This window comes from Cebus imitator, unplaced genomic scaffold (genome assembly GCF_001604975.1).
Source record: "Cebus imitator isolate Cc_AM_T3 unplaced genomic scaffold, Cebus_imitator-1.0 Scaffold430, whole genome shotgun sequence".
Lineage (NCBI taxonomy): Eukaryota > Metazoa > Chordata > Mammalia > Primates > Cebidae > Cebus > Cebus imitator.
Window position 1 is genome coordinate 1,361,880 of NW_016107745.1, and position 12,402 is coordinate 1,374,281.

General features: G+C 43.9%; 1 protein-coding gene across 4 annotated transcripts in view; it reads right to left on the reverse strand.

The window, feature by feature from the left end:
• Positions 1 to 12,402, reverse strand: part of BEND5 (BEN domain containing 5) — a 313,319-nt gene that overhangs the window by 14,254 nt on the left and 286,663 nt on the right. For all 4 annotated transcript variants that reach the window (XM_037731912.1, XM_017510100.2, XM_017510101.2 and 1 more), the window contains one exon: positions 540 to 688. In XM_037731912.1, the coding sequence (XP_037587840.1) occupies positions 540 to 688 (149 nt within the window). The remainder of the gene's footprint in view (positions 1 to 539; positions 689 to 12,402) is intronic.

A 12,402-nucleotide genomic window follows, 5' to 3' on the forward strand; every position in this document is an offset into this window, starting at 1 on the left:
TGTGGGCTAACCACTGCTGCATACATACAGCTTGAAGGAGGCTTAGGGATAGGGAGTATGTCTTCTTCACCCCTGTATTCCTGTTATCTAGCACAGGGCTTAGAACATGCAGATACTTTGTAAGTGGTGAATGAATACAAATTGAGTTGTTATCTGTAAATCAGATACTACATTTCCAGTTCACATGACAAATTTTAGGCATCTGGACTCATAGGAAGGTGGGACAAGTTTCATCAAACTATCATGGGAATTAAGAAACTTCTCATTAGTAAGCTATTTCAAAATGTCAATTTACTTTTATAGATGCTTTGGCTCAATATTTTTTTAAAAAGTAAGAAAGAAAAAAAGGAAGAAGGAAGAGAAAATGCCCCAGTAAAGCTATGCTACTTATAATATACAAATTCCAGAAGCAGACATTCAGGGCTAGTCCAGGAGGCCAACCAGTCAAGTGGTGTTTCGGAAAGCTCCCACCATACTCTCCATCTTTACTCTGACTAACAAACACTTGCAGGGAATGGATATTGAGCTTAAAACACTACCTTGCCATTGTCTAGGATATACTTGTCCATGACAGGCGCAGGAGCGGGGTAATAGGACGACGTATTTGCTTCCTCACTGAAAGTGCTCCGTAACTCCGGCTCGGGCTCGAGACATTCTGACTTTACTTTTTCCAGATCAATGGCGGGACCTAGGCAGTTAAGAAAAGAAATCTGTCTAGAACTCCAAGGAAAATAAAACGCAAATATTTTTAACTAGGCATCTATCAGCACACAGTGGCACAAAAAAAAAATATGCTAGCTTATTTTTGTCCATTGAACTACACTTAAACCCAGACTCGAAAATAATATGAGGTATGAATGTCACAAGGGAAAAGGTGGAAAACTGGAGACAAGAATGGACTAGACCCTAATGAAGTTTGAATGAGGAGCACGCTTCTAGGGTGTCATTGTCTAAATGGAAAGGCAGGATTCAACTTCCTGCACAGGAAAGAGGTTCTGTTAGGACTGGGTTGGAGAAGGGGTGGCAATTGCTGGAATATGCAAATAGTGTATTTGTCAAAATCCTCACTTCAACAGCCTACATTGGAGAAGGCCATAATAGAAGAAGGGAGCTTAGGAAAGGGTGGGTAAAAATGTGAAGGCCTCCCCCTCCCCAAGACCTAGTATCTAGACAGGAGCATTTGAACCAACAAATTAAAACACAATACACATTAAGCCCCTGATTGCCTGATCCAGCAGCTACTCTGATTTCTATTTTAATGCAATCAACACAAATTACATGCTGTTTAAATAGTGAAAGGAAGCTAGATAAATGGTGATAGTTTCTAAGGGGGTTATTTTTTCTCCATTAGCTTTTAAAAATGGACTATTTTTTAAAATCACCTATTGTGTGTTGATTACTAAAGGGCAGAGAAACAGGATGAAAATGGGTAAATAAGGCCAAATGACTTGATTAACTTTTGTGGGAGAACAACTTCAAAGGCCAATATAATTTAACATGATGAAAATTCTCCCCATGCAAACATTTCAGGAGCTGACTGAGTCAGATCAGAGATTTGGCTACTGCCATAGCAGCTCCCTCTGGCTGTGCATGTAACTTAGGTGTAACAGATGAACTCACAGACCAGCCTTCTCTTTTGCTAGCCATGTGGACAACTGGGTACAAATCTCTTTACATATTAAAGCCCTTTGTAACAATCTGCTTGCAACTCTGTGTTCAGCTGACACATCCTAGACTTTGGTTGGTAGCAGTGAAGGTATTGGTGAATTTGTTACCAAAATTCCTCATGACACAACTTCCCAGAAGAGAATATCAATCCTGAGTGGCTGGCAGTTCCTAACTGAAAGACGGAATCTCTGTAGTCTCCTAAGATTTAAGAATGAAACTTGCACAAAGCTGAATGGAAGATGGTTGGGTAACAGAACAGTGTAAATAAAAGACCTCAACTCATCTTGGTAGAGATTTCAGGTCCCATTTCTAGCTATGCTATATTTCAATTGTGTGACCACAGGTGAGTAAATTACAGATACAGAAACTGGCAGAGAGAAGGACCAATAGCATCATAATTGTTCTGACAGCACTTCTCAATAGGAAGTACAGGAACTATTCAAGAGCTAGGCCTAGGTCTTATTCTTTCCTTTGTCCCCAGCACCTGGAGCTGAGTAGGTAATCTCTAAATGTTTGCTAAGTAAATAAAAGAATGACAATAATGAATGAGTAATTCTAAAGTTTCAGAAGCAAATGCCAAAGTTTCTTCTCTCTCTGTATGGGATCACAGGTTAAATTGTTGAGACACAAACAAATTCAGGTGGAGCATTTGATCTTTTCTCAGATCTGGGAAGAGGTAATTACTTAAATTTCCCCTAAAGCACATGGCTGAGTTGGTGTGTGACGTCTCTTCTAGGTCTGACCTTCAGCCACAGAAAAAAAAAAATGGCTGAGAACAGGAGGTCTATGAATCCACTCACTCACATCATCTTTAGTAGAACATGTCCTTCCTCTAGAGCCTCCTTTTCCTTCCATGAGATGATGGACAACTGAATGAATCCAGTCCAGCCATTACTTCAGCCTGATTCTCTCCCATCCATCTCTATAAAGGCCATCAAAGAGATCTTCCACATGGCCCCATCTTTCCTGCTTAGGCTGCCCATTACCCACGAAATTAAGTCCCATACCATCGCCTCCGTAAGGCCCAGAACAACCAGCCTCCTCTCAACCTCTAGGGTTCATTTATTGCCCTCCACCAATATTCACCTCTGCTCAGGCACCTCAAATGCCATGTTGTTCCAGGCCTCTATGCTGTTGCCTTGGCCTCATCTGTCTGCCAAGATATATATACCTATAAAAATACACACACACACACATATATATACACACACACATACATGAAATGATGATTTCAGAGTCTGGTACAGAGTGGGTTCTCGGTAGATAGTCGTTCATTCCCTCTCCACCCACTCCCATACAAGTTACACTTGTGTGCTTAAGTTTGTTTCTACTAAACCGTAGGTTCTGTGAAACAGAGCCTGTGCTGTTCTGCTTTTGCCCCTGGAGCTTAGCACAGGCCCAGCACAGAGCAGGTCCTTGTACTCCACAGGTCCTTGTACATCCACTCCCCTCAAGGCTCATGATGGTCTCCTCAAGGATCACGATGTTCTCCTCAGGGACTCATAGACTTCTGTCAAATACTGAACTACTATACTGAGATCTTGGCTCTCAAGAAAAACTTTTTTCTAAATTTCTCAGTCAGTACCATTTGATTAACACCTGGTGAAAGCTCTCTCCAACGGCCTCCTCATTCCATGACATTAACTACAGAAGGTCAGCCTGAAAAGCCAACCAAAGGTACATCTTAAAAGGGACTTTTCAGGAGACCTGGGTGTGAATCCCGGCTCATGACTTCAAAGTCAGGTCATCTTATCCTCTCTGCAAATCAGCTTTCCTACCTGCACAATGGGGATTACCAAAAGCCATCACCCAGGCTGATGACACTTCTAGAAGAGCCTAGCACTGAGGCAGGCACAGAACAGACAGAAGCTGGCAAATGGCAGATGAATGAAGGAATGAATCAATCAATAAAGCACAATGTTTAGCATTACAGGACCAGAAAGAAAAGGAACAGAAAAAGCATGTGGTTTCTTCTGGGAGAGCAGGGAGGGCCCCTAGTGCTTTTAATTTAAGAGGGGGGAAAATCACTTCATTGCAAATTTTAGTCGGCTCCACTACCGATGTTGGCAATTTACATCTCATTATAACAAATGCTTCAGATTGCTGTTTTGCTTTTAAAAAATTTCTGAGGCATTGTTCTCCCTCAAACACATGTGACCAAATTAGCCACAATAATAAGCACTTGCGTTAAGAGACAGCATTGTACAATCTGGCGCAGATATTTTAGGTAACAAAGGAACATTTTTCACTTTGTGGGAGGACTGGGAATTAAAAAAAAGGGGGCTTTGATCCACTTGCATTCCGATATTGACACACACTTTAAGTTTATTTGGGGGAAAATACACCTTCCATGGAAAGAAACCTCTCAGCTGGGTAAAGGAAGCTTTTAAAAAATATAAAAGGTGCTATTTGTCTTTTCACTGAATCATTCATGAACCCATTCATCACGCAATCCCTGACTGCATATCAAGATCCAGGCTCTGTAAGAGGCACTGGGGACCCAGAGACAAAGTATGTTCCTGTTCTGGGGGAGTTTAGATTTAACATGTGAAACGCTATTATATAGCATACACGTAACTCTGATTTAATGGATGAGCAATAGATTTAGTGTTAGAAAAACCTGGTACAGATCCTGCTTCTGTTATTTACCTCTTTAAGCCCTACTGGCTTTTTCCCTAAAATGAAAAGCATGACACATGGTTAGGGTCTTTGTAAGTGCTTGCTGGCACAACAAATAGACGAAATTATACCGTTTTCTATTCTCGTTTTATTGTAAACTAGACTAATGCTTTTCTTTCTGAATAATACAAATGTTTATGTTTGTGTGGCTTCCGGGTTTAGAAATCACCTTTTTTCAAATATATATGTGTTTGGACACTAAATATCATTTTTGATTTCAGCTGAAATAGAAAGCTTAATAATATTAAATTTTTTTTTTTTTAGAAAAAAGTACTAAATCCTTTTACTTCTGTAAGTAAATAGGAAGCTTCTCTGTTGTACATACCATCCTATTTTCGTCATGAATGCAAAGTAAATCAAGTCATAATTCTGAAATGCACACAGAACATCTTCTGTGGCACAGGGAATACCGGATTTGGCAGAATGGAGATGATTTTACTGTCAAGGAGGACCTGTGCATGGGAATAGCTACGTAACAATGAAGGAGTTAAACAAGGGCCTTGGAAAGAGACTAGGGAAGACACCTTCAGAGCTGGGTAGGAGGATCCCTGCCTGTGGACCTTCTCAGGCCCTCTCAGAAGTCATCAGCTCCTCTCACCTGCTGCTGTAGCTGTGCCTCTGTTTCTTAGACCCATTAGGCTTTCAGTGAAAGCGAAGGCAAATCTGGTTTCACTCCTGTAGTGAGAATCTACTAAGTACTTCCTGAGTGCCAGCCCTGGGCTAGGTGGAACTGAGTGCTTCACAGTCCAGCAGCGGAAAGAGACAGGCGGCAGACTGTCACCACCCATGTGGCTAACACACGTTAGGAAAAAAACTGGAACAGAAGCAAAGGAGAGGGGGTGCTGCCTCTGGAGGAGACTAGGAAATCTTCAGAAGGATAGTCACAAACTTCTGTGTTGGGGCTTGGAGGATGAGAGGAGCTTGTTGGGTGTGAGGCCGTGTGGTGGGGTAGTTCTCATAAGGTGAAAGCAAGGGGCACAAACCACAGGCTCACTGTGCACAAAAGGTGCAATGTGATGATCTACATGAATTTGGAGAGGGAGAGATCGCTGCTGGTTAAGGGATCCTAGAAGGCTTCAGGAAAGTGGTGATCTCTGACTGGGGCTTGGATGGATGAGTGACATCTTGGGGAGGTGGGGGAGTGGTGAGGCCAAGGTTCTTCATGTCCTCTCTCTCTCTCCATTTTCTGAGTGCCTTCAGTGAGTGAGGACAGGAGCAGGCTTTGTCGGCCAGCAGCAGAAAAAAAAAAAAAAATTCTAGCATGAATCCTGGATTAGGTGAGATACCAGCAGCTCACACAGATGTCTCCACGGTGGGGCCACACCCTTGGGGAATCAGAACCACAGAGCAGCAGACCAGTCTTGGAGGTCAAGGCTTGCCCCCACTGTGAGAAACTGCAGATGCCCATTTCAAATGACATATTTGAGAAGGAAAGGTGGCTGAAACCTACAAATGTCTTCTTTGTTAACTATCTTATACCAAAAGTATCTCTCTTTCTTTCTCTCTGTTGCATTTTTCAGCCGACTGTCATGTGATTATTTGTTTAACATCTCCCTGACTAGAACATAAACACAGAGGGGATGGGTAGTCTTGTTCACTGCTATATCCCCAGCACCCAGCACAATGTACCTCCTACAGAACACTCACTAATCATGTGTTTAGTGAAAGAAGTTAATCCTCATGGCGGTCCTACAAAATCGATCTCATTATCTCTGTAAAGATTCAAAGCAGTAAAGTAACTTGCTAGAAGTCACACACATGGTGAGTGCTCAAATTCAGGGTCGTCGGGTTCTAAAGACAGCTCTTTCCACGACCTTACCCCTCCTCAGTGAACTGTACTTTTCAGAGCTTCTTGCCTAATGCTCACTCTGTGCGACCCTGAGCTCACATCTGACTTTCTCTGACATTCCTAGGGGGTCTGTGAAGAGCTCCACAATCATGAGGGGTGTAGTGGAAGGGGAATAGGGTGTCACCTCTAGGAGCTCTAAACTTATCTTCTTGTGGCCAGGGAAGACTGCACTGGTTCTTCATCTGTGGTTCTACTTCCCTCCTGCCCAACTATCTGAGCCCAGAGAGTATCCAAATGGCAGGGTATGTGCAGAACGCCCTGTCAGAGAAGCACTGAAGGCCCACACATGTGCTCAATGCATGTAAAATGGGCCAAAGTTGGCTGGGTTTGGGGGCTAAGGAGTTGCGGTGGGGATAAGCGGGGTGGGTGGCACAAGGGATGCTCCCAGGTTCCTGAGGGACCACTGTGGGCACAATGGGTGCCTGAGGGCAGAATTTAAGAGGAGGCAAAGTTTGATCACATGGTGGATGTCTGCCTATCAAATCAATCCATGATCCTGACCTCAGCGGATACTCCCTTCAGGCCATGAGCCCTTAGAGTAGGGACCATATGGGATTCATCTTTGCTAAATGGCTGTGATTGATTCACCTGGCTCATCGGAAAGAGCTCCCTAGGACCCTCCAATGGGGAAGTGCCCCCATGAACCACCTGAAGGAGGGGTTGGGGTCATTGTGCTTACTCTCACCTTGGTCTGCAACCTCATCGTTTCCTCCTACTCAGCCTTTCACTATGCCGTCTAGCCAGAACTACTTTCAGTTCCTTAAATAAGCCAGCTTCTCTTACAACTCCAAACCTTTGTATAGGCTCTCCCGTTGCCTGAGATAGTTCCTTAACTTGGAGCCTCCTCCAGCCACCTGAAACTCCCCTGTCCCAGCCATGTAAGGAGTTCTCCTGCGAGCTCAGGACCAAAGTAAGCCTCACCCTGCATCCCAACTGTCTGCTGATGAGGCTGTGACTTCTTTAAGGCAACAAGCGGGGGCTTAACAATTTGATTTCTCTGTGCCTAACACAGGGCTCAGAACAGAAGGATCCAATAATGTTCCCTGCACAAAAGCATTTCCCTACAGTCAGAGCTATTCAATAATGGGATAGGCTGCACTGAAGGCAGTGAGTTTCTTGTCTCAAGGGGAATATTCCTGGAGGCTGGGTGATTGCATGGCAGGGAGACTACAGAAAGCTTCCTGTCCTGTATAGGAGGCTAGATGAGGTCCTAAGACCTTAGAACTCTGGGGGTCCTTATAGGACTAAGGTCTTAGGACTCCAAGAATTACCTCCCCCCACCCACCACATACTCAGAGTGCCCCGTGGAGCAGCAAGGGAGAATATGGCCAGCCTCTAGGACCTGCTGAATCCTGGCAGCCAAACTAATTCCATACACCCATGTTGGCTGAACACAAACCTCCTACTGCTTCATGATATGGGGTTCATGAAACCTTATATATTCTGATTCCACATGGCATAGATATGGCTTTTCCCCTCTCTGGGCCTCAGCTGCCCATCTATAAGATAGGGTGAAAGGTTGAACAGGGCTCTCTAAAGAGAGAATTTCAAAGAAAACACCAGGAATTATCTGGTTGGTTCTTGAGGCCATGTAGCCTAGTAAGGCTGAAACTATGAAGACATGGTGGGCTTTTCAATCAACCAGGAAATATTCACCTAACAGCTCAAGGGTCCTGTAGTTGCAGAACGCACTGCAGTACTGGATGGTTTAATGGCCAATGATGAAGGCCTAATCAGGAGGCAGGCAAAAGGGACAGTGCCACAGAAGCACGTGGCTGAGGGACTATGATCAGACTGCCTCATGCTTGGAAAAGCAAGAGAGGCCCCAGTTTTGAAACCTGGTTCTACCCTTTCCTGAGTCTGTGGCCTCAGGAAAGTTACCTAATCTCTCTGAGCCTGTTTTATCCATTGCTGAGGTTGTTTTATATATGGAAGGTATTTAGTGTCTGGCCCAAAGCAGGTTTTCCTAGAGGCCAGGCTTTGCCTGTAATTAATCCTTCCCCACCTCCATTTCCTGACTGGCAAATCCAAAAGAAAACAAGCCTGTCACATGGCAATATGGAAGGCAAAACCCTGCTCTAATGGAGAAACACATTCCCATTCTAACAATGGAAAAAAAAAAGCCTAGCAACTTCCTCTGGATGTTCTACATACCTAGGCAGTTATTAGAAAAGGGAAAGCCTAGAGTTGTCCCTTAACCCCATCCCCACTGCCCCAGGAAAACGGAGTCTAGAGAGAAAGGGGTAGGAGGGTCCTGAATTATTCAGCCACCCTGAAATCAACTTTTAAAATAATCTGGGACTATTTTAAACTGTGCCTAATTCTGATTTGGGCAACAGTTCAAAAAAAGTCCTTCAAAGTAGATGATGAGCAGTATTTTTCAGACAAATTACTCTACTTCTTACTACTACAACTCGTCCTGTCATCTGAACTGAGCAGGGTACAATAGTTTTCGAAACTGCCCCACCATTAACTCTAAAGCAGCAGGCAGACTGTAGGCCTCCTGGGCCTCACCTCCGCAAGGGAGATTTAAACACCTAACTGGACAAATGGCTCTTCTCCACCCCTTCTGGGCCTTTTTCGAAGCTCAACTTTTTTGTTGTACCCCTGCTCACTGTGAGAATGAACTGAGGTTGAAAGAGACAGGAAAGAGCTCTGAGATAAATAGGCCCCAGAAAGAGAGTCCTGACAAACAGAAAACTGAGCCACAACTGATGTCTAAAAAAATCCAGGGGGTCAGATGGAGTGGTTGAGAGCTAGAGATGGGAAGATGGAATTCTGTCCAGGAAAAGTTGGAAGTGGTAATGGGCAAATTCTCTGTAAGCTACAGACCAGTGAGTCTGAAATCAAGTCCATGCATAGTTGTAAAATAGACTGTTCAAATATGATTTCTAGAGACTTACAAGAGAAAGTAGGAAATCTCTAGGAGACATCCAGGGTTGACCAAAGATTAAGACATGCCAGACTAACATATCTGTGTTCTGCTGTAGGACAATTCATGCCTATGATGTGCCAAGCCCTATACACACATTTTCTCATGCACATCTTCAAACGATCCTACATCCTGATGCAGAACCTTCTGAGTACCTACTATATGCTGGCCTCCAGGCAGATGACTTTACTGTATTTGCTCATGTACTCCTTTTAGGAACCACAGTAGGTGATACTGTCATTCACTCTGTTGTACAGATGAGGAAACTAAGGCCAAGGAAGCGAAGTAACTTGCCTGAGGCAACAAAATTAGAACTTGGAAGAGCTGGAGTTCAAAATACCAGTATTTCTGAACTCAGAGCCCATGCGGGCTCTTAATCGCTGAGCTGGTTCTCCTGTCTGTATGTAGTGGGCCTTAAATCACCTATATTACAGAGGAGAAACAGAGACCTGAGAAGGGTTAAAAAATGTGTAAGAAGTTACACAGGTAATAAATCAAGACAGCTGAGATTCAAACCCAAGCAGTGTCTGCTGCCGAAGCCAGGTTGTCTCCAGTACAGGGGAAAACCAGCATGAAGCATTGGGCTGACATTAGCTGCCTTTTCTAAGGCACCATCAGAGACCTGGGCTTAAAGAAACCAGTTCAGACTGCAAAGGATTTTAAAGATCAAAGCTGGTATTTTAACGGACCTTGGACAGCACACAAGGCACAAACCCAGAGGGTTACAGAGGTGTTAGCGATGCAGCTCTCAAAAGTTGAAACAGAGATGCAGACCATAATGGCTTTCTCCTTTTTCAGAACTTCCAGCCAGCTTATGATCTAGCCAACAGGACATTATCTCTTCTTTTTGCATTCTCCTCTCTAGAATGGAGATAATAATCCCTACCTGGCCTTGCAATAAGACTATCTGAATTGCCCAATGAGATAAAAATGTCAAGGTGCTTTGAAACCTGTACAATGCCATGCATATGTGAATTACTGTTATTACTCTAGTTATCTATGCCTCTTCTGGTTAGAATTCATCATTTTTGCCTATATTCCCTGACAAAGCACACATGAAACCTAAAACCATCATCTGCCTCTCTCTTGCAATTACAGAATGATTTTATTTGCTTGGTGTCATGCTGCATACATGTTTGTGTTCCCTGTGAGACTTGTGTGCATCCTGAAAGCAAGGATTATGTCTGCTCCTCTTTGTATTCCTCATAGAGCCCTTGAGAATCTTATTTGAACTAATGTTACCCGAGTCACACCACAATGAATTATACTATCTAAGTGGTACTTACAGTGTAAGAAACTGGGGAGGACACCGTAGCCTTGGACTTTGCCTTCTAAGAACAGGGAATCTAGCTGAGGAGAAACCAAGAGAGACCCTCGAATTTACTCCATTCTCACACACGGGGGTTCACCCTCCCCCAGTTGGGTCTCTATTGTTCTGCTTCCCTTAATCCCATAAAATTCTCTGTGGTGGCCAACGCCCAGTTTAAATGCACTGTTCTAATCTACTTGTGAATTGTTTTTAAAAAGGCAGTCTGTCTTGTTCATTATATTATTCCCAGCACCTAATCCAGTCCTGGCACAAAGGAAACCCTCAATAATTGTTCACTAAAATAAATAAGGAATAGATGCATATACACGCAAAAACAACTGTACCTTGTAAATTGGTATGCCACCATGCTTTGTCCATCCTCGGCATTTACTTATTTGGGGGAGGGTGGGCAGGAAAGGGAGAAAAAGGAAAAGGGGACTGGCATTTATTGAACACTTACAATATGGGGGTCACAGGGCCAAAGTTATTACGTATGCTTCCTTATTTATTTTTGACAGTGGAGGAGGACTAGCTTCCTTCCCAGAAAGGGTTGTTTACCATGCTAAGATCATAGACAAGGAAAGTTCTGTTTTACAAAGAGAGATAATGTCCTTGGTGGGAGTAAAGTGGATGGAGGGGCACCCCCAGGTTGGGAAAAAAGTCTAAGAGCTAAAGAAGGCCAGGTGGGTGAGAGTCCAGAGAGAGGCACACAGGACGAGGGGTCAGGAGACCCTTAGGAATAAGCCAGTGACACTTTCTGGAATTGTTTCCTTGTCAGCAAAATGAGGGTAACAGTCTATAGCCTAAGTTCTTTCACAATTCCATGACTCTATGTTGGAACACTTCCTGTTAAATCCATCTTTTCTTGTGTGTAGAACGAATGAATGAATAAATGTATGAATGAAGACGTGTATGATTCAACGAAGCCTCTGAAACGTACTCTCTTGCTGCTATCCCCCACCCTTGGATGTGGCTCCACCTTTCCGACCCCAACCTTCCAAGGTGTGCCATTATAACTCCTGGCTGCTAACAGACCCGCTTCCCACTCTGAGTCCCCATCAGTCTCCCCAGGGTCTCCTGACCTTCAGTCTGTAAAGACCAGACTACTGCTCTCCACTACCATCTACCGCTCTTAGGACTCCACTACTTGGGTGAGTCAATAATGATACTTCTGGCAGGTAGATTTCTTTTGAAAACTAAGCACCTCCTAACCTGTTGGCCTCTCTCATCTCTGAATTTGCCCATTATGGTGTGAATGATCCAGCACCCAAGCCAGGCAAAGGCCCTTGAACTAGGTCCTTAGCTGAGGTGGATGGATGAAAACACTCAAGGATGTGCCTCCAGGAGCAACACTCAAATGAGGCCCAGGGGGCAGAGAATGGCAAAGCCTGGGCCCTACCTCAACCCTAAGCCAGGACATGCTTCTCAGAGGGCCAGTGAAGCTGAGAGTCAAACAAGGGTCTCTCATTTGCTTTCTGGTTGCTCTCTGCCTTCTTAGTAGTGTTTATAGATCAAGATCTGTTACAGCAAGGGGATACCTTACCAGACTTTCCAAGAGAGAGTTCTCCCTTCAGATGGTAACCCCTCCCTCAGAACTGGTACTCTGCATTTTGATTACATGTTTACCTCTATCACTACCCTCTCCCTACTTCCCAATGTCTTAGTCTTCTTTGTATCTCCCCAAGTTCCTAGGCTCAGAAAGTATTTGGTCAATGTTAGCTGACTGTATAAACAAATGAACAAACATACATGACCCTTCTTACATTCTATAATGTAAGACGATACTGAGGCAGAGAAGTTAGTTAACCTGCCCAAGGTCATATAGCCAACTACAGATGGGGTGCCTGAGTTAAAAGTCAAAGTTAACCCTGTCTTAGCTCCTCCACTAAATGATGTTGAATAGGAGCTAACAGTAATCAAGCATTAATAGAATGTCAGGCACTATGCTGTGTGTCACAAGGCTGT